This window comes from Heloderma suspectum, chromosome 4, assembly GCF_057233095.1.
Source record: "Heloderma suspectum isolate Gila_16-S chromosome 4, 16-S_ref, whole genome shotgun sequence".
Taxonomy (NCBI): Eukaryota; Metazoa; Chordata; class Lepidosauria; order Squamata; family Helodermatidae; genus Heloderma; species Heloderma suspectum.
This window is the reverse complement of record NC_139461.1, coordinates 312,199,701-312,220,643: the sequence shown is the minus strand read 5'-3', so window position 1 is coordinate 312,220,643 and position 20,943 is coordinate 312,199,701. Positions and strand designations below refer to the sequence as shown.

The following is a 20,943-nucleotide window of genomic DNA, read 5'->3' as shown; positions in this document are numbered from 1 at the left end:
CCCCAAGATGAATAACTTATGTAGATTAGCACATGTTCCTTATTTTGTGGGAGGGAGCGATGTATGTTTCTGTGTGCATGCGCTAGAATATAGCATTTAACCCGGTACACTTTCAAACCAGAAGGTCCGGATTCTGGATTACAAACCATTATTTAAAAGTAATAGAGCTCAGACTGCACCATGGTTCACCCCACAGTTGCAAGTTCTGAAGCCGGAGGTTTGATAGCTAGAGCGCCAGTGGCGGAAATCTTGTTCTGAAGACGATTGGACACAGAGCTGTAGCTTCAGACTACCACATGGCAATAAGAACAGCAAACAAGAATTTTTATGCTGCCTCTATTATGTCTGCAGAGTGCTGCCGCAGGAGACTGTTCCAAGTGGTCCAGAACCTGGTCGGTCCAGTTGTTCCGGAACCAATGGAGCATTCTAAGGCCTGCTGTGATGAGTTTGCAAAGCACTTTGCAGATAAAATTGACCGGATCAGGAGTGCTCTTCCATGCACTGTGGATACAGTTAGTAAACCAGGGGCAGCCAGTGGCAGACAAGTTGTGTGGGATCGGTTCCAGCTTCATCCTTCTGAGGAAGTGGACAAGGTGCTTTCATCCTTAAGGCCGACCACCTGCTTACTCCATCCTTGCCCATTTTGGCTCATTATCAGCTGCAGGGAGAGACTTAGGGAGGGGATCAAGGTGGTGGTGAATGCCTCAAGGAAGGAGTGATGCCATCAGCCCTCAAGGAGGCAGTGATAAGACCACTGTTAAAGAAGCCCTCCTTGGATCCCCAAGACTTGAACAACTTTTGCCTGGTCTCGAATCTGCCGTTTGGGGGCAAAGTGATTGAGCGGGTGGTGGCTTTGCAGTTTCAGGCCAATTATCTGGATCCATTTCAGCTGGGCTTCAGGCATGGGCATGGGACAGAAACGGCCTTGGTCACCTTGGTAGATGATATGGGAAGGGCTCTGGATAGGGGCGAATGCTCTTTCCTTGTTCTCCTTGACTTCTCAGAGGTTTTTGTTCCTGTCGACCATGGTATCCTCCTGGACCACCTGAAGGGGTTGGGCGTAGGGGACACTGTATTATGGTGGTCCCGTTCCTTCCTCTCTGGCAGGTACCAGAGGGTAGCTGTAGGGGAGCGGACTTCAGACCCTTGGCTGCTCACTTGCAGGGTGCCACAGGGTTCTATTCTCTTCCCGATGTTATTTAACATCTATATGAAGCCACTGAGGGCTATCATCAGGAGGTTTGGGGTGCAGTGTCACCAATATGTGGATGACACGCAACTCTACCTCTCATTTAAATCCTCGCCAAGGTTGGCTGTAGAAACCCTGTCCAAGTGTCTGGAGTCCATGAGTGGCTGGATGGAAAGGACTAAGTTGAAACTGAACCCCGACAAACTGAAGTACTTTTGGTGGTAGACAAGGGGAGGTTGGGGGTTGTTGACCTGGTGTTTAATGAGGTGCGACTACCCCTGAAAGACGAGGTCTGCAGTCTGGGGATCATTTTAGACTCCCAGCTGTTCATGGAGGCTCAGGTGTCAGCCATGAGCCAGGCGGCACTGTACCAACTCGATCTGATATGGCGGCTGCGCCCCTATCTCCCTAACCATCTCCCATCAGTAGTTCATGCCCTGGTCTCCTCTCACCTAGACTACTGTAATGTGCCCTTTGTGGGGCTACCCTTGAAGACAGTTCGGAAGTTGCAGTTGGTGCAGAATGCAGCGGCCCGCCTGATTAAAGGCAGCCATCAGCGAGACCACATCACTCCAGTGCTGAAGGAGTTGCCCTGGTTACCAGTTGTTTTCTGGGCCCAGTTCAAGGTGTTGACATTGACCTTTAAAACCCTATATGGTTCTGGCCCAGTCTATCTGAAGGAGCACCTCTGGCAACAGCAGGGATGCCGCTCAACGAGATCAGCCTCGGAAGGCCTTCTGTCTGTCCCATCAGTCAGGACAGCTAGGCTGGTGAGGACTAGGGAGGGGGGCTTTTCTGTGGTGGCCCCCACTCTGTGGAATTCCCTCCCTAGTGACCTCCGCCATGCCCCCTCTTTGATGAGCTTCCACTGGGCTTTAAAAACCTGGCTGTTCAGGCGGTCATTTGGGGTAGGTTAGGGTGTTTTAGAGTGGTGTTGTTTTGCTATGTTGTTTTGTTCAGTTGATTATGTAAATTCGTTGTATTTCATGTTATTAGTATTGTACGCAGCCTAGAGTGGCCGGGTAGCCGGCCAGATGGGTGGCTAATAAATCAAATAAATAAATCAAAGAAATTTAAATAGTTTGTTCTTATATTAATATTTGAGAGCCCCCCCCCCTTACCGGGTTAGGAACATAGATCACATTTGTCCCATTATCTTTCCCTCCCCTTTCTCCCCCACCCCCTAGTCTAAATTTAGAGTGTAAGCTCCTATGGGCAGAGACCTTTTCTTTTGCTTGTGTTAGTTTATGTACCGCTATATAAATGATGTATAAACATTCATTAAATGGTGCTGTAGAAATGATAACAACAATGTGTGAAGAGAGAAGAGGCCAGTCTGAAAAGCCAGTGTGCAAAGCAGGATCCTACCTGGTGGTCTTTCAGTTAACTATTGTTAGTTAATCTAGAAAAGTTAATCCCCTCATCCCTTGGTTCCATGCAGCCAAAAATATGGCTTAAGACTGCCCCTCCTTCTGTGCTAAGTATGCATTGAAAGGGTGGGAAAGCAGAGCATCTGTTCCCCCCCATTTTTGACACCTGGGCTGTGGCTTTAAGGTGCAGTGCGAGGAAAGACCCCATTTCGTTCAAGAGGGGCTTGCATAGGAGACGTTTCCAGCAAGTTCTGTCCTTGGTCTTTTTCTATGATAGCTTCTGAGATGCTTGCAACTTGCCATGCGCCACCCCTGCAGTTTCCCACCATATCTGATTATTTCTGGCAGTGGAGTGAGCCAGCTCTGCAGGGAAGGGTGCCAGGGAATCTCCTCTGGCAACTTGTGCCGCAGAGCGTGAACTGTTGAGTGATGCTGTTAGCCACAGCTGCTGCCACCACGTGCTCTTGGTGGCCCATTGGCAGTGGTGGCAGCAGCGTGGGGGCCACCGCTAATCCACGGAGAAGCCAAGGAGGCAGGGGCAGTCCCAAGGCAGCCCACGCGTCCTCCCATTGGCCCGAGGGGAGGCCTGTCATTGGCTGTGCACGAAGGAGCGGCTCTGTTGCTGTGGCAATGCCTGGGCTGGCTGCGCAGCTCGTGCCTCTGCCGCCAGGAATAATGCTCCTTAATCCTTCAGAGAGGCATCATTGGATAAAGCTGGGAGCCTCCAGGAGGGAGCTGAGCAGGGGGAGGGAAAGGCTCTCAAGCTGTCAGCCTGGCTCCCCCCCCCCCCCGGGGAAGTCTGCCCCCAATGCAGCACATCAGGGGGAGGGGTCCCAGCAGGCACTGGGCCCCAAACGGAAAGGGGCAGCCCTTCATGGAACCAGAACTGGCAGAGCAGGTAGACAAAGCGGGCAGAGCCTCAACTCCTGGCGTGGTGTCTTCTGTCCATCTCACTCGCTTGCACACGGGTGAGAGAAGGTGGTTGAAAAGCAGCTTCTTCCTTGCTGAGGAGAGATCTGAGCCTGGGGCTCTCCTCCACCCCACACTGGACCCCACAGACACTCTTTCTAATCTGTGATTCCCTACCAGGCATAAGTGCGGATGTGGATGCTCCAGATTGTAGAGGCAGCGGCTTCCTGACTCTGATTTGTGGCCGGACTCTCTTCAGAGGCTCTAAGGAGGAGCTGCAGCCCCCAGCTGTGCAAGCAGCCCCGAGCAGCAGTTTGGGGGAGTGGTGGGATGTGGGTGGGGCAGTCCCTGAAGCAGCTGCATGCTGCCAGGGCCTCTGGCAATGTGGCACGTGATGTGGAGGGGCTCATCTGATGGTTCTCCCCCCATCATCTGTGACTCAGGAAGGGATCCTGGCAGCCCCAGGTGCGGAGGGTGCAACTCCAACACAGTCCTAGTGGCGCTGCCTTTCTGTGATGGAGCTAGTTTTCTTCCTGTGCACTATAGATATGCCAGGGCCTGCTGTAACCGTAGAGAATTGGGGCCAATGGTCTCTTTCCATTGACAACTGGTTCTGTGGGGCTGTGGTCTTTTTCTGCCTCTGGGGGCACCACCATCTGGCCTTCCCTTTTCCCCCACAGCCTTGCCTACCAAGCCTGTTGCCTTCTGCTGGAGAAATGGATGCCACATTTGTACACACACCTCCATCATGTGATTTCATTTGACATGTAGCTTGGCTTACTTACATGAGTCGTCTGATCAGAGGGCTTTGGGGGCTCCCTCCATTTGTGTGCCCCAGATGCTGCCTTCTCTTGCTGGCTTAATGGGCCTCTTGGTTGGGGATGAGGAGCAAAATCCTGGATCTTGGGGTTCAGTTGGGAATGCATGGATGCAACTGCTTTGGTGCAACTAATTGGGGTATCAGACTCTCTTCTCAGGTGTGAAGTCCCCTAGGTGACCTTGGTTGTTGAGCCACCATCTCTCAGCCTTTCTCACAAGGTGGCTGTTGTGCTAAAATGGGTATATGCCCATAAGGGTCACCCTGAGGCTACTTGAGGAAAGTCTGTCGGGGCAGAATTTTGCCAGAGGATGATTTCTTCGGGGCGGGGGGGCAGGTTGGGGAATTGCTAGCTATAAACAATACTCTCTTGCAGCATGCAGCCATGATCCTCTCCTCTGGACTTGGACGTAGTTGTGTCTCTCTCCTCTCCCCGCCCTTGTGGCTGCAGGCCGAAGGAATGAGGGGTCAGGTCAGCAGCTCTGTTTCATCAGTCGGAGTGTGCAGTCAGGGTTGCTTAGCCCAGTTAAGTTACCTTTAACCCAGGGGTCCACAACCTTTTCTGGAGCTGTGGGCACATTTGGAAATGTGAGAAACTGCTGTAGGCACCACCACGAAATGGCTCCCACGGAGGATGTGGCCAGTCACACAGTGGCTGTTGTGGGGCCCTGGCTAGCCGAGAGCTGCTGCTGCTGCTGCTGGTGGAGGGCGGGCAGGGGGGAGAAATAGCAAGGCTAGAGGCTGGGGGACCTTTCCCCTTTGCTCTCTTTCTCTCCCCAGCCTCTAGCTTTGCTCTTTATCTCCCCTCCTCAACCTCTTTCCCTCACTGTTTCTCCCCTCTTCTAGCCTCTAGTCTTGCCCTTTCTCTCCCCTCTACCCCTTTGCCTTGCGTCCTGCCTGTTGAACGGTGGATCACTGGCAGGTTCAGGAACAGGAAGGAGTAGCTGGTGCCTAACATTTTTCAGTGTTTTATAAACAATGTTTTTGGGGAGGGCAGGGAGTGAAGAGTTTTGCAGGCGCCACTGGAGGTGCTCACAGGTGCCGTGTTGGGGGCCCCTGCTTTAAACCACAGAGTACAGGGGAATGTGGCATCAGGCCAGTGAGTGGGTTAGGCCAGCTGGGCAAAGATGCCAGCTATGAGGGAATGATTGGTGTGGGAGACACAAGATGTTGGGCACTGGGACAGGAGGAAGAAATGAGTTGGAGCTTCCATCTGCAGCAGAGTCTCAATCGGGGTAGCCCCATTCTGTGTTTGCAGGCTGGTGGGGTGGGCGAGGGTGTTGCAAAGGACTGGAGAGCCGTGGCAAGGGAAGCCATTCTGTAGCTTCCTTGTAGATTGCCGGGGTGTGGGGGGTGTGGGGGGGAGGGCAGAAGGGAGAAGAGAGCAGCAGTAGCACCTCTCCTCCTCCCCTCCTCCCCAGCTCCCATCTGTCATAAGGACACAGGCTGTCTCCACCTCCAGCAGCCTGACCCCGATTGTCCTGCCACCCGGGCGAGGAAGCAGGCAAGAGGAAGTTCAGGGCCGCCATCTGCAGCTCCTTTGTTTGGCACTCAGTTCTCCGTTTGCTCAGGAAGCAGCTTTCGGCAAGCCCTTGGCCCTTTCCTCTCTTTCCGCATAGCACCTTGTGAAACCAAGGATTTAGTGTGGCACAGAAGGCAGCAAGGTGGGCTGGGTCTGGGAGGGAGTGTGCTGAAATGTCTCCTGCTCAGCCCTGCGGCACGCTCTGCCCTGCATGTGTGTGTGTGTGGGGGGGCCTGGACGAGGGCTGTGGTTGTCAAAAAGGTCTCCCCACTAGCGCCATATTTGAGGCCCCAGAGTGGACAAGCACAGGGCGAGCGACACCATCCCATGTTTGCATCTTCCTTGGAGTCAGAGGAGGACGACAGGAGAACGGAAGGCCAGGAATGTCTCCCAGTTGAGTTCCACTTGTGAGGGGAAGGAGAAGGCGCTTTCCTGAGGCGTGAAGGTGTGTGAGGGGGACCTCAAGCGTGAGCCCTTCTGTGGTGCCCCAAGACACAGCCCCGCGGTTGAGGGGGAGGGAGGGCACAGCCTCATGCTCACAGGGCTGCTGGGGGGCCGTGCTTGTGAGGAGGCTGAGCCAGCAGGGGTGAGATGGCATCCGGCCCCCGCGCTTGCGCGCACGGAGAGACCTGCTCTGTATGATGGATGCCAGGGCTGGAACAAATGAGTGTCGGGGCAGGGGGAGGTGAGGCAAGACATGTAGGCGATCTCCATGGGAACCAGGGGAGCAGCAGAGCCTGGCAACGGTGGGAGAGGTAGGAGGAGGTGGCGGGACATCCGCAGGCAAGGCAGGGTCACTCGGGAGAGCAGGTCTGGCGCTGTCCCCAGAAGCAGCACAAACAGCGGCTGTTGGTAGGCGAAGTTCGCCTTGGCCTCGTTCAACAGATGGGGAACGGCAGCTGAGCAGGGCTTGGCCCAGGACCACATGATGACTTTGGGACTGGAGTTACAAAGCAAGCCAGAGCTCCTGCTGTGGACCAGAGGGGTGCTTGCCAGAGCCCGGGGGTCCCACGTCAGGCACATGCATGCTCAGCCCTCTTCTTTGAGCTGCCACCTTCCCGGCAGGCCCGTGCAGACCAGCAGCAGGTCACCTCCACGCCCCTTAAACATACGACACTTGGACACCATGTTACAGCAGATCCAGCAAGAGGCTGATTGAGGAAAGCCAGGGGCAGGACGGGCTTGTAGAAAAATAAAGTGCCACCCTCAGAATCTATTGTCCCAGAGCTGAGACCACTTTATAAGAGTGCTGAAAGTGTTTGGAGAGAAGCTTCCCTTCCTTTCATGGCCGAGATGCACATTTCTTTGTTTCACTGACATGTCTGGTCAAACAGGTTTTTCAGGTTTTGTAACAGTACAGAGAACCTGCCACACTGGTTTACCAGAGATAAACGTGGAACGGGTGTACACACCACAAGCAGAGATCCCTCTTTCATTGCACTCATCTCCTTTTCCGTCTTTGGCTTAAGTATTCCCACCAGCATAGCAAGACCACCCTTTCACAGCCACCCGTGTGGGGACCTCTGACCTCTGTCACCCACCCCCCACCCCAGCTTCTCTAGAGTTTCATCTTTTAAGGATGTATCCTCAGCCATCCCTTGCGTTTTGGAAGGAGGGGGCCGCTCCTTGCTTAAAACTGGTGGAGAATGGGAAATTCCCCAGTGGAGGTATCCACTATGGGTGCTGGCTAGCACATGATATTCCCAAGGACCAGCAGTCCGAGCTTTGGCATTTGAAGGCAGGCGGACGGGGCGCAGGACCAGAAGCGCCATCCACACTCACTACAGCCCTAAAGTCTTAAAAGTGCTCTGTGTACATTATATCACTAACCGACAGCTGATCTGGAAAGAAGGCCAGCATTATTATCCTCACATTGTAGTTTTGGTGGGGTGGGTGCTGATGCTGAGAGAAGAGTGAGTTTGTGATGCTGAAGACTGACCTGGCAGCTTCCAGGCTCACAGTGGCCCACCATCTTAGCCCCACAGCATTTAATTAATTTTATTTAGAATCTTTCTAGGCCACCTATCAGGACAGGAGACCTCCCAAAGCGGTGTACAACAATAACATTCATATAAAAACATTCATATAATAAAAAAACCAATGTGGTAATAAAAACAGGAAACGTTCCAAGAAACAGCAAACACAAGCACAAGACAGAACCTACAACACAACTTCAGCTACAACCCAGTCTGATAAAACATAGATGGGGAAGGCCAGAGTAAACTAGTAAATCTTCAGGGCCTTCTGAAAAGCCTGCAGTTATGAGCCTGGTGGACCCCCAATAGCAACTTACTCCAGAGGCGTGGGGGCCACTCTGGAAAAGGCCCTCTCTTGTTTACTCACCCACCTAACTGCCCCCACAGGTGAGAAGGGCCACTCTTGCCATTCTTACTGGCCCCAGCTTCCTCATTCAGCATGGCTGTTATCATCTAGGGGCTCAGGATGGTTGCCTGCTGGAAAGGCCAGGCTGTATCTCACCTTTGCAGAGGGATTGTGGGGGGCGCAGGGTGGGATGCTGCAGGAACTGCCCCACCCTCCCTGTTGCTAAGCGGAGTGCAGCGTTGGGGCTGCAGCAGGTTCTGGCCTGTGGGCTCTGAGGTGACGCAGCTTTCTCTCTGCAGATGATTCCTCTTCGGAGAGCTGCAGTGGGAATGGCTCCTCCACGCTGAACCCCTCCACCTCCAGCAGCACTCAGGGGGATGCCACCTACCCAGAGATGAACGGGAATGGAGCCGCTGCCCCCATGGATTTCAGCGCCTCGTCGGAGGACCAGCCCATCAACTTGTGTGACAAGCTGGCACCTGCCCACATCGCCCCCTCCTACCCGTCGGACAGTTGTAGTGCGGACGGCCTGCGGAGCCGTGCAAAGTATGGGGCCAAAAGCACAGCCGAGGTGTGTCTGCGGAAGGAGGGGAGGAAAGGGGAGGAAAGGGGAGGGCCCGCCACGAGATGGCTGTGGGCTGCCACAAGGCTGAGCTCCCAAGGCGTGGTGCAGGAGGAGAATGTGGCATGCATCGGAGGCAAGAGCAGGCAGCCCATCAGGGAATGGGGGCCCGCGGGGTTGCTGAGGAGGCCGCAGGGCATCCAGCCCCACTCTGGTGCCCTCCAGGCAACTCCCGTCATGCCCAGAGGCCAGGCAGGCTTGAGATGATGGGAGTTGTCGTCGTCTAACCTTTGGAGGTTGGGGCAGGCTGCCCTAGGGGAGGCCTGAGGCTTTGTGCTCCCTCACTCACCAGCTGTGGTAGGGCCAAGGCCAGGAAACTACTAAATCGGGTGCCTCTTCTCTCCCCACCCACCTCTAGAAACATTTCCTCTTAGGGCAGAAGGGAAGCAGAGCAGCTGGCCCTGAGAGATCCGGGCCTGACGCCCCCCTTCTGGGGGGTTGGAGCTGTTCGTGAAAAGCTGTGTTGGTGGCCCAATTTTCAGGAGAGGAGCCCATCTGGAGCATAAACAAGAAAGGGCCCTTGGGGCACCTTTGAAGACTAACAAGTTGACTTTGGCATGAGCTTTCATAGATGAGGTTGCTGGCACACAAAATGCATCAAGGTAGCCTTCTGCTTATGAAACCTGCTGCCAAGATGCCTGGGATTTGCTGTAGCTCTGTTCTCTTGGTGACGTGGTCTTCCAAGGGCTGTTGTCACGATAGTTGACTGGCACCCGCCATGTTCAGAGGCAGCCTGATGGTGCTTAGAAGAGCCAGCCGAGCCAGCGCTGATTCCTTCCTCAGCTTAAGGGCCCATCTCCACTGCAAACCAAAACTGGTCTCCCAGAAACGTCGTGGGATGTGCAGTTTTGCAAGTGTATTGAGAACTCTCTGTTAGAGATCCGTAATTTTGTTTGAACTGCAGTTCCCAACCCCAGGTGAAGGCATGACTTTTTTCTTGCAATAATTGGTACTTGTTTAACATGTAACAAATAAAACAACCAACATGAACCTAAACTAAGGAGAACTAAAATTTGGGGAAGGAGGAAATATATGCTGGCCCCAAAGTTCCCTGACTAGGTACAGGTAAAGGTGGTGTTTTAAGAACAAAATCAGCGAGCTAGTGTAGGCCTGTGCGAGCACAACAGAGAACATCGTTTGGATTTGAAGATTTCAGTGTGGGAGAAGAGTGGGGAGGAGTTGGCGTGGGCAGCGTGGACTCTCCACACAAACTATGGAATTAGCTGCCAGGAGATGTGGTGATGGCAACCAACTGAGGCAGCTTCCAAAGGAGATTGATTAGACTGACTCATAGAGGCTACAGCTATCAGTGGCAACTAGTCATGATGGCTCCAGGATGAGGCAGTGTGCCTCTGCATACCAGTCACAGAGGAGCAACAGCAGGAGAGGGCTTTTGCCACCATGTCCTCCTTGTGGGCTTCCCAGTGGGGCATCTGGCTGTCCACTGTGGGAAACAGGATGCTGGACTAGAGAGGCCTTTGTTCTGACCCAGCTGGGCTCTTGTCTCATATTCTTACTCAGGAGTCAAGGGGCTTTTTCAGGAAGGTGAGAAAAGGGTGGCGCTGAGCGGGGACGTCAGATGGCCCAGTGCTATGCAAGAGCTATTCCAAGGAATTGGGCCCTTTCTCTCCAACTCTGCCTCTCTTGGCATGCATGGGATGTCTCTATAGCCACTGTTGTGGTACTGGGAGGGCTTCTGCAGGGGGCAGGATTGCTTTGCCCATTTGTAAGGCAGACATGATCCAAGAGCCTTTGATGGGATTCTTGAAGGGGATTGTCTCCTCATCCCTCTACAGAGACTTAAATGTGGGGTGGAGAGGGAGGAGAGAGGAGTCTGCCTCCAGGGAGAGATCTGAAGTCCCCAGCAGGCTGAATAAGACAGATGTGGATGGGCGGAGGAGGGTGCAAAGTGGTGATTCCCTGTCTTGCCCTTCAGTCGCCTCCATACAGCTCTGGGAGTTACGACTCTGTCAAGACCGAGGTCAGCGGCTGTCCTGAAGACCTGACTGTTGGCAGGGCTCCCACTGCTGATGACGAGGACGACGACCATGACGACCACGAGGACAATGACAAGATGAACGACTCGGAAGGAATGGACCCGGAGCGGCTGAAGGCCTTCAATGTATGGGCAGCAAGCCTGTGGCGTGGCGTGGCAGGGGCGTGGGGGTGGTCCTGCGGGGAGAGGGGTGGCCTCAGCAGCGTCCCCTGTCTTCACCCTTCCCTAGCGGAGGGGACCATAGCTCAGGAGTGGAGGTCCTGGGTTCAGCCCCCGGCATCTCCAGCTAAAAAGAGCAGGTAGCAGCAGGTGATGGGAAGCCCTTGCAGCCGCTGCCAGCCAGCATTGTTGGTACTGGCCAAGATAGACTCATCATCTGGCCTGGCATAAGGCAGCGTCCTGCGTTCCTTGTTATTTCTGCAGATGTTTGTACGCCTTTTTGTGGATGAGAACCTGGACCGCATGGTTCCCATCTCCAAACAGCCCAAAGAGAAAATCCAGGCCATCATCGAATCCTGTAGCAGGCAGTTCCCGGAGTTCCAGGAAAGAGCTCGCAAACGCATCCGCACTTACCTCAAATCCTGCCGCCGCATGAAGAAGAACGGCATGGAAATGGTGAGTTTTCCCGTCATTACTCTGCTGGCCTTTTGACTGCAGTTTCTTTGTGCATTTCCTTTCCCTCCAGCAGAGCTGAAGGCCCCCTCCTGGCACCTGTTGCCACTGTTCCTCAGGATTAGGTCCACCCTAGGCTAGGTCCTTGTACCCATTCGGTGGGGTGGCATGTCCTTGTTACTCCATTTTTCTTGGCCGCACAATTTCGCGAAGGCAGAGGTAGAACTGCAACCCAGGTCTCTGTCCACAGATCATTCCATTCCACATAGATTGTGAATAGAACGTCACTGGGGCAGAGCCCGCTTCTTGCAAGCAAGTTTTTCAAGTTGGACCTCTTGGTGACTTTTGATATCGTCGACCATTAGGCCCTTCTGGGCCCCCCAGCTGGAAGTGGGCACCATTTTGCGGTGGCTCCAGTCTTACCAGGAGGGAAGGTTTCAGGAGGTGGTGCTGGGAAACTTCTGTTGGGCCCCTTGGGCATTGGCCTAAGGGTCCCACACAATTCCATCTTTTCCACCATGCTCTTCAAATCTCCGTGAAGCTGCTGGGAGAAATTGCCCAGAGATTGGGGGCCTGGTGTCACCAGTATGCTGACAACACCTAATTCTGATTCTGGGAAGCCTGTGGGGATCCTGGACCAGTACAGGGGGCTGAGAATCCATTCAGACAAAACAGAGGGACTGTTGGTCAGTAGGAGAGCTGATCTGGGGTTGCCTGTGAAGCTTGCTCTGGGCTGGGTGGCCTTTCCCTTGGAGGACCAGTTTTACAGCTTGGGAGTCCTCTTGACCTGGCTTTGCTCCTGGCTAGCCAGGCAGTGTCTGTGCCCAGAAGTGCTTTTGTGTATCCCCCTTTCCTAGAAAATGCAGATTTGGCCACTGCTGGATATGCTTTGGTCACACCCAGGTTTGATTACTGCCACGTGCTTCACCTGGGTCTGCCTTTGAAAACTGATGGAAACTTCAGCTGATGCAATGTGCAGCAGTTCTGGCTTTGGCTGGGGCCTGTGTTATGGAGCGCATCATTTAATCTGACATTGCTTAATCTCCGTCGGCTTCCAGTCTGTTTCTGGGCACAATTCAAAGTGGCGGTTATCACCTTTAAAGCACTAAATGGGTGATAGCCAGGATGCTTAAAGCAGTGCCTTCTCCCACATGAGCACCTGCTGTGGTGTGCTCTGCCACCACCAGGGGTTTGGTTGGCAGGGGTGCGGGACCAGCTTGTCCCCATCGCAGCACGCAGGGGGCCTGAGTGGCCAGCTCCTCATTGGCTTTCCAGCATATTGTTATGGCCTTTTGTTCTGCCATGCTTTGGCGCTGTTTTGATTTTTCTTTCCCCTTCTATGGCTTAGGTATTTCCATTGTTGACTGTGCTTAAGTTAGTAAATAAATGCTCCACCCTTGGGCTGGCGGTTCTTGTCCTTCAGCTTGTCCGTTTGAAGATTCCTGCTTGAAGATCAGGGGGTTGGACCTGAAGACCTCCACGGTCCCTTCCAACTCCAGACTTCTGTGATCCTGTGACTGGGCCAGCATAAACTCAGTGCCTGTTTCTCTCTCTTCCTGCCTGCCCACTCTCCCCCTTGCTTTCCAGCTTCTAACATTTCTGACTCTCTGTGTCCTCAGACCAGGCCCACCCCACCCCACCTGACCTCAGCCATGGCCGAGAACATCCTGGCAGCTGCTTGCGAGAGTGAGACACGGAAAGCAGCCAAGAGGATGCGGCTGGAAATCTACCAGACATCACAGGTATGGGTGCAACATTTGGCACTGGGCACAGAATTACATACCCTGAAGGTGGTGTGACAAAGCTCTCGTTGCTTGCAGTGTACACCTGCACCCACTCTCGCCTCTCCTCACAGGTAAGCCAGAGGTAGCAGTGAGACATAAGGGATGAGTGCATATGGCACAGGACACGTTGCCTCCATCCTATGGCTGTCTACTCTCAAAAACGGTACCCACACTCAGAAGCGTGGAAGCGCATCTTCTTGCGCTTACAAAAAGAGGTGGCTCTGTTTGTTCAAGAGAAGCCTGAAAACATGGGAGCAGGCCTGGTGAAATGTGGGGAGCCAGAGGGAAGTGCTGGGCATGACCCCCAGTGCTCAGAGATGTGGGGACTTCAGCACTTTTCGTTGCTTGTTGCCTTGCACTGGGAAGGACCCGTGGCTCAGCGATAACTGTATTGCTGGCTTGGCTTGGCTTGGCTTGGCTTAACACAGAGAGACAGCTCCCCCTCCCCCCATGCGCACACAACTTGACTCAGGGCTGCATGGTTGTACTGAAGTAATCACAAGATTAATCAACTGAAACGTAAGTTGATTTGTCAGTGATGGCAAACATAAATCTGATGGGCTAAGAGTTAAGGGCATGCGCATTTAATGTTCTGAGGCTGTTTTGCCTAATGTGCATGTTGTACTAGGGAATGCAAAAAACCACTTTTAACAGTAAGTTTGGTATATTAAACTTCCTTTAATATTTTGCTTTGATATCTCAAAAAGGGACCTATATTGTATCAATAATTTCTGATGATTAATAAAAGAGAAAAAAACCTATACAAAGGTTATAATAATATGTAAATTCATTTTAATTTAATAGATTTTAGTGCAGAGAGCAGCGACCAAAATGTTCAGGGTACCGGAGCACCATCTTTCCCAGGAAAGGCTAAATTCCAGGGGGTTTAGATTAGAAAAAAGATGAAACGTGGGTGGGTCGTGATAGAAACTTTGAAAATATGCCATGTTGCGTAGAACGTGGATAGAGAGATGTTTTCATCCCTCATAATACTAGAATGACCAATGAGATTGGTGAGAACAGGCAAAAAGACAACTCTTTTCAGCAGTGCTTAATTCGCTTATGGAACTCACTGCCACAGGTTGTGAGGATGGCTGCTCACTTAGGTGGTTCTAAAAGGGGATTAGACAAACCCGTGGTGCTGGTGGTGGAGGAGGAGGACAGCAATGGCGACTCTGGACTGCACGCCACGACGGCGCTATCAGACTCCAAATTCCGGCAAGGAGGAAGAGAGGGCTGTTGCCATGGAGCCGGACTTGGGGGCTTTCCGGGAGCCTCTGGCCGGCCATTGTGGGAAACAGGATGGCAGGCTAGGTGGGCCGCTGATCTTTCTGGTTGACCTCCAGCTTCCACAGAGCAGATGCTGCGTTTTGTATTAGTGGCTGAGCACCCAACAAGGGTGGCAGTAATCTGGAGCAGCCTTTCCCAACCGGCTGCCCTGGCTGGGGCATTCTGGGCGTTGCGTTCCAACATCTCTGGAGGGCACCAGGTCTGGAAAGAGTGATCTGGAGGGAAGATCCAGGTTCTGGGCGTGTTCCTCAAGGGCATCCTCTTTCTCGGCCTTGATTGGCTGGTGGGACTTGGACTCCCAGCCAGTCAGTGTGCAGAGAGGTCAGGCACAGACTGTCCCGCCGGCTGGTGTAACCCTTTGCTTCCTTTGCTCTCTCTAGGATGAGCCAGTTGCTCTGGATAAGCAGCATTCCCGGGATTCAGCCGCCATCACGCATTCATCCTACTCACTGCCAGCATCCTCCTTCTCCCAGGATCCTGTCTACATCAATGGGAGCCTGAACTACAGTTATCGGAACTATGGGAGCCTGGGAGGGAACCTGCAGCCCACGTCTGCACTCCAGGCAGGGAATCATAGCAATGGTGAGCAGCAGCAGCTGAGGGCAGCCAGGGCTGCAGGAGCAGTGGGGGGTGAGGGACACCCCATCCCCTCCTGTAACTAGGCCGCCTTCCTGCTTGGCCCCAGCCGTGTCTTTCGGGGCAGGTCTAGGCCGCAGCCAAGCCTGGCAGGTTCACCGTAAGCAAAATTAAGTTAGGAAAATGGTTTTGGATCTGATAAGTCAATGTTAGTTATTTAAATTAGGACACAAGGCTGATTTGTTGACCCTGCCACCCTGTCCTGTGCATCTGCCATTCATGGGGGCTTCTGCCACTGCAGTTCTAGATTCCCCATAGGAATGCAATTTCCTGCTGCAGGAGGAACCACACATAGTCTTGTGGCACCTGAACGACCAACACATTGATTATGACACCAGCTTTTGTGGACTAGAGTCCACTTCATCCAGTGCAAGAGGTGTTATCCTGAGCTGCAGGTAGACACACACACACACACACACACACAGGGTTGCTCAGCTCAGCAAGAGCTCTTTGTTAGTGGCTACTGTTAATAAGGCAGTTGTCCCTATCTGTACTTTCTGCATTTCATTTCCCTCTGACATCATTGTTTACTCATGGGTCATACTCATACACCATCATGGGTATATGTACCTGCAGGATAAGACGTCATACATCCAATGAAGTGGATTCTAGTTCACATGCACAAACCGAGTCTCCCAAATCCATGAACCCCCTAGCAAAACTTGTTGCCCCATTGATACTGAGAATGGAAGGGGATACTTGGTAATTCGTCTTCCCATGTGACAAGTATTCCGAGTTCCCCAGCATTGGCCAGTGGCTGAGTGAGGCGCTCCCTAGTTGGCTCTGACTCCCAGCTTGCCCTTACTGGAAGGATGTGGTTTCTGGAGTCCTGAAAGATGCCTTTCTGGGATTAATGGTTCTCATCCCTTCCTAATGCTTCTTAACCCTTAAGAAAAATCTCACCCTGGGCTCCCACCATGGAAGTCTAATCCCCTCAAGCAAGACAACAGGGCGATGCCTTTTTCTCCCTGGAGACTGTAGGCCCTGAAGTGCTCTCCCCATATGGGAGGGAATGTGTCCTTTCTCTGCCGGAGAGGCCTGAGGCCTTTTGTCTTTGGGGCTCCGCTTAGAGATTCCCCTTGGCAGACTCCTGCCTTGGTTGCTTTCTCTCATCCAGGGCTCTCCCCACTTTTTGGCCCCTGAGCTTGGCTCCTGCTCGTCTTTTAACTCCTGAACTGGCACAGGAGGGGCCCTGCGGAGGGATACAGAGACGTGACCCCAAGCCTGCACTGCGCCCTCATCCTCAGCCCCCATCCTGGCACTGACTGGCTCCACAGAACACAAGGCTCCTCTCTGCCTCCTCTTTATCAAACGTTCACCTGCAGCAAAGCCACGTTTGAGCAGGTTAGGTCCATGTGCTGGTTCTCCTACCTGAGTGTCCAGAGCATTGTCTTTCAAAGTAGCCATGAGGCATTGCTTGTGAAAATAGTTTGCATACCACACACTCCTCTCCTGCGTGCTGCTGGATTAACCATGCTGCGAAGGGAGTGTGCATGAATACAGGAGCCAGCTTGGTTTTCTTTTGCCTCTCCTGGGGGAGGGGAGCCTCTTCAAACAGCGCATACACCTGCCTCCACAGTGCCTGCTGGTTCCCTTGTCAGCTTTGCCCCCCTCCCCCCAATTCTTCTGGTGGGCTTTCTGCCTTCTGTTGTTCCCATTTGGTTGGTTTTGTTTAAAGCATTGTTTGATTATACATTGAAGCAACCATATAGTACCTGATAATTATTTTTTTAAAACACAGTATTTTGTTTTTAAGCCAAAAAAAATGACCTGGGGAGCATAGAAGAAGAGTGCTTTTGTTTCAGCGCTCTGTTCAGCCCATTCTGTTTCAAACCAGAATTTGTTGCCCGTGAGCTCGATTCTTAAGAGAAGATTAAACCTGTACCAACACCATGGCGCATCTGCTTTCCAGAGTGGACCAGCTCCTGTTCTTACATCCACAAGATCTCTTGCAAGAGCGGGTGGTGGGAGTGGGGTTGGGGGAGGAGAGGCTTGCAGCTGAGTGGCTTCAAATGTGTTTGCGTTGGCAGTGGGATAGGAGGGGGGGCATCCTGATCTCTGCGCTGGTGTCCTTTAAACTCTCCCCCCAGCTGTAGATGAGATGTTGGTCCTCTCACCACAAGAAAGGCAGGGCCTTCTTTGGAGCTCCAGGGAGTAGTTCAAGGGCAGACCACAGGTCAGCTCTCAGATGGAAGTTCCTACGGACTAGAGGTGCATGTTTCAGGAAGCCAGTCTCTCATACAGCTGTGAGTACAAAGAACTTGCTCCTTTATGAAGAATATCTGGCATTTTCAGTTGGCTACCTCAACCTAGGCAGCATCTTTGTTTTTCTTCCCCACTCTCCAGCGCCGCCCCCCCCCCCCCCCAAGCTCTTGCAGTAGACATACCCTTCAGCCCAGTTCTGGAGCCTTTGAGAAAACTGCATGTGCTTGAGACAAGATGGCGATGACTGGATTTTTGCTCAAGGACTGAAGCGGTTTTGCCAGGATGTGGGTTGAGGGGCTTCTGCCTGCCCCTGCTGTAAAGAGGCTGATGAGTGACAGAGACCCCTGCGTCTGTGGAAGTCTCTTCTCTGGGGCTGAGCCCATAAGGATGGGCAGCTCATTTTCAGGTCTTCTGCCAGCATCATTTGTTTCTCCTGACCACCTTCTCCCTCTTTGCCTGCAGGCCCCACTGACCTCAGCATGAAAAGTGGCGTGTCCAGCACCACCACCCCCACCCCCACCACCCCTGCCAATAGCACGAACAGGGGGGTGCCAGCTGCCCAGCTGAGCCCCACGGAGATCAGCGCGGTGCGGCAGCTGATTGCTGGCTACCGAGAGTCTGCAGCCTTCCTCCTCCGCTCTGCAGATGAACTGGAAAACCTCATTTTACAGCAGAACTGACTGCTCGCCTCCCTGGGGCTCCTGCACCCGGAGACACTGCCCACCATGCGCACGAGGCTCTCTCTGATAATCTGCTCAGGACTGGCTGTTCCTCTGCCTGCCCACCACCACCAGCCTGGCGCCGGCCTTTGCTTTTTGTAAGGTGGGACCCACAGAGATCTGTTTCTTCTCCGACGAGGAGCCTGGGGCCCAGGAGCCCCTTTTCACCCTACCTGCACCGGAGTACTCCACCCAGCCTGGAGAGATGTAGAACTGTTGTTTGGGGGAGTAGGAGCAGGGAGGCCAGGCTGGGATGGCGCTTCAGGCACAGTCAGAATTTGCTTGGTGGAACCCAGCCGTGGTAGAGCCCTTTTCAAGACCTTCCTTCCCACCCCCCACCCCTCCAACCCCCCTCCTGCCTCTTCCATGTCTTAGGAATTGCATATTTATTGAGAAATGGACCCTTCCTTTCCAGGATCTCTTCCCTACCACCCTAATTTATTTTTTTTCTGAAAATGGATTCTTGAGTTGTACAGGTTTGCCACTTTTTGTGTCTGTCAGAGGAGGAAGAGGTTTAATTCTACATGGTCACACATTCCGTCCCACTGTTCTGCTCCCAGTGGCTGGAGGTCAGGATGATGAGATTTGCCAGGCAGGCTCTGGAGCTTGCAGAAAAGGTTGGGCAGCTACAGAACGCCTCCCCTTCTGTTGCTTTTCTCATCTTTTTGCCAAGCAGCCCTTTGCCAACAATCCTGGGCGTCCACCTGGCTCAGAGATAAGACCCGCCTCAGCCATGTCTAGGCGGAAGGACTTGCTCTGATCACTTTAAAGGAAAAGCCTCTCAGCCCAAGAAAAAAGCAGCTGCCTGGTCTTCCTCCTCCACACTCTACCTCACTCTGCATTGTAGTTTCCCCCCAGAATCAGCTCTTGCTGGTGCAGCAATGGGGGGGGGGGGAGAGTCCAACCATTAACCCTCAGGGGCCACTTGAGCTAACAGACCGTTCTTCTTCCTTGTTGCAGGTGGCAACTCTCCCCCAGTGGTCTTTAGGTGGAGTTTGCTCAAGTCAACGTTGCATTAACCACTCAAATGGGAAGTGTGTGGAGTGGGGAGGGCCGCGTAGCGTGAGACAAAAGGAGGCAGAACAGATCTTCCTGTTTGTCATTCCTGTAAGGTTTTTTAAGAAGGCATTTTGCAGCTCAACAGGCAAAGCACTGCTGCAAGCAGCTGAGTTTCTGAAGTGTGGAAAGAGACTGAGCCACTTTTTTCCTCCTCAAACTCCCCCCACCCCACCCATGTAATGCACTTGCTTTTGCTCAGTGCAATATTTTCCAGCGCTGCTAAAATCAGGAACGGGGGAGCTCAGGCAGCAAAACCCAGCCATGCAACCTTCTCAACAGCAGCAGCAGCAATGAGAAATCCCCCAGTCTGGCAAGCTGAATGAATTCTCTTCCCTTCCTCTCCACTCATAGCTAGCCAACTCTGACTGCTCCCAAGTCTCCCCAACACACCAGCTTCACCAGGGAAAGGGACAGCCCCCATCCTCAGCTTTTTGGAAGCTCCTCTGTTAAGGGCCAGTTTGACAAGGCCAACTTGCATTGGTGCGCTGGACCATTCCCTTTCCTGCCCTGAGTGGCTGTTTAGAGCTTGTGTTTGCCTTGTTCCACAAGGTGAGAAAATGTAACACTCCATTCCAAAACCCACTTACATGGAAGCAAATTTTGTTTGAGCAGAATTTCCTTCTGCATACATTTGCTGGGGGGGGGGGGGGTCAGGCTATCAGTTTTAAGCCACATCTTACACAAATATGTTCTCAGGCACAAACTACTGCAGAGCCGCTCATGAGGAAGTTTTTAGTAATTGCCAATGTTCATGACCAGGCTGTTCCCCTATGACAGTGGAGCTTTGCTGCATATGAGAACTGCTGGTCCTAGTTCACATCCTATAGTTTCTTAATTTTGAATATACAAAGTGATATCCTAGGGGTTTCAGGGAGGCTGGGATTAGTCTTTTGGCTAACGGGCCTCCTGTCAAGCCCATTTTCACTTGATCTTCTCAGCCAACCACAGCCTGGGTGTGCTTGGCCTGCTGTTCCTCTTCCCACTTCGTTTTTGTGTAAATATTTATTGTTGTGCAAGGCACTGGCAAGGAACAGCCCTAGTTCAAAACCCTTACTGTGCACCCCCTTTGTGAAAATCTTAGCATTAAAGAGTGGCAGAGACAATCGCTGTCCTTAAAATCCTGATGATGTTCAATTCCTGGTGCGTAGCCTTTGGTTTGCTGGAGGCACCACCAGGAACACATAGCCATGAGATGGGGGGCTGGTTACCCAGAGGCTTACAACAGAACAGGCTGCTTAGGTAAAAGGTCCCTTTGTGTAACTTTTGAGTCCTCTTCACTAGATCACTTTGGAACTTGTCTTAATGTGTGTAAGTTGCTGCTTTTGATTTTTAAACCACTGGTAGAACATTTGAGACTGATAAGGGGCTAAAGAGACCAACGGCAAGCCCACTAGGGCTCACAACCCACATCTGGGTTGTGTGGAGCTCTGGCAAGGATAGCATCTGTGACTACTTCACATTTGGATCACTTTTTGTGAACTAGAGCCCTAATCATCCCAGGACATCCTAGGGACCCTTCTTAATGCCAAAGGCCAGCTCTCCTGTTCACATGAGCAGGAATGGAATCCACTGGGTTCTCCATTCTCCAAGGAGAATGCTGTGGGTTGGCAGGTCTTCTTTAAAAAAAAAAAAAAAACCGAGGAAGAAATCTCCACCCTGTATTTCTCCCCCCGCCCCCCCCGTCTTCCCCATAGCAGCATTTTGGCCAATGGCCAAAAATCCCAAGCAGAAATGACCCTACCCCACCCACCCCATCTCCCTGAGGGCCATTTTCCTCTCCTAGATGGCTATAAATTTAGTACCAGTTCATTTACAAGATATGCTGCTTTGAACTCAGAGGGTTAAATAAAATTTTGATTTCTAATTTTTTGTAAAACTTTTTACAAGGTAG

At 52.6% G+C, this 20,943-nt stretch overlaps 1 protein-coding gene across 2 annotated transcripts in view; it reads left to right on the top strand.

Moving 5' to 3' along the window:
* The window catches only part of NOL4L (nucleolar protein 4 like), a 163,498-nt gene extending 142,788 nt beyond the window's left edge, over nt 1–20,710 (top strand). For both annotated transcript variants that reach the window (XM_084854573.1, XM_084854575.1), the window contains 6 exons: nt 8,429–8,700; nt 10,688–10,873; nt 11,171–11,362; nt 12,979–13,101; nt 14,814–15,015; nt 17,737–20,710. In XM_084854573.1, coding sequence (XP_084710699.1) covers nt 8,429–8,700; nt 10,688–10,873; nt 11,171–11,362; nt 12,979–13,101; nt 14,814–15,015; nt 17,737–17,954 — 1,193 coding nt within the window. In that variant the 3' untranslated portion in view covers nt 17,955–20,710. The remainder of the gene's footprint in view (nt 1–8,428; nt 8,701–10,687; nt 10,874–11,170; nt 11,363–12,978; nt 13,102–14,813; nt 15,016–17,736) is intronic.
* Nucleotides 20,711–20,943: the final 233 nt, after the last annotated feature.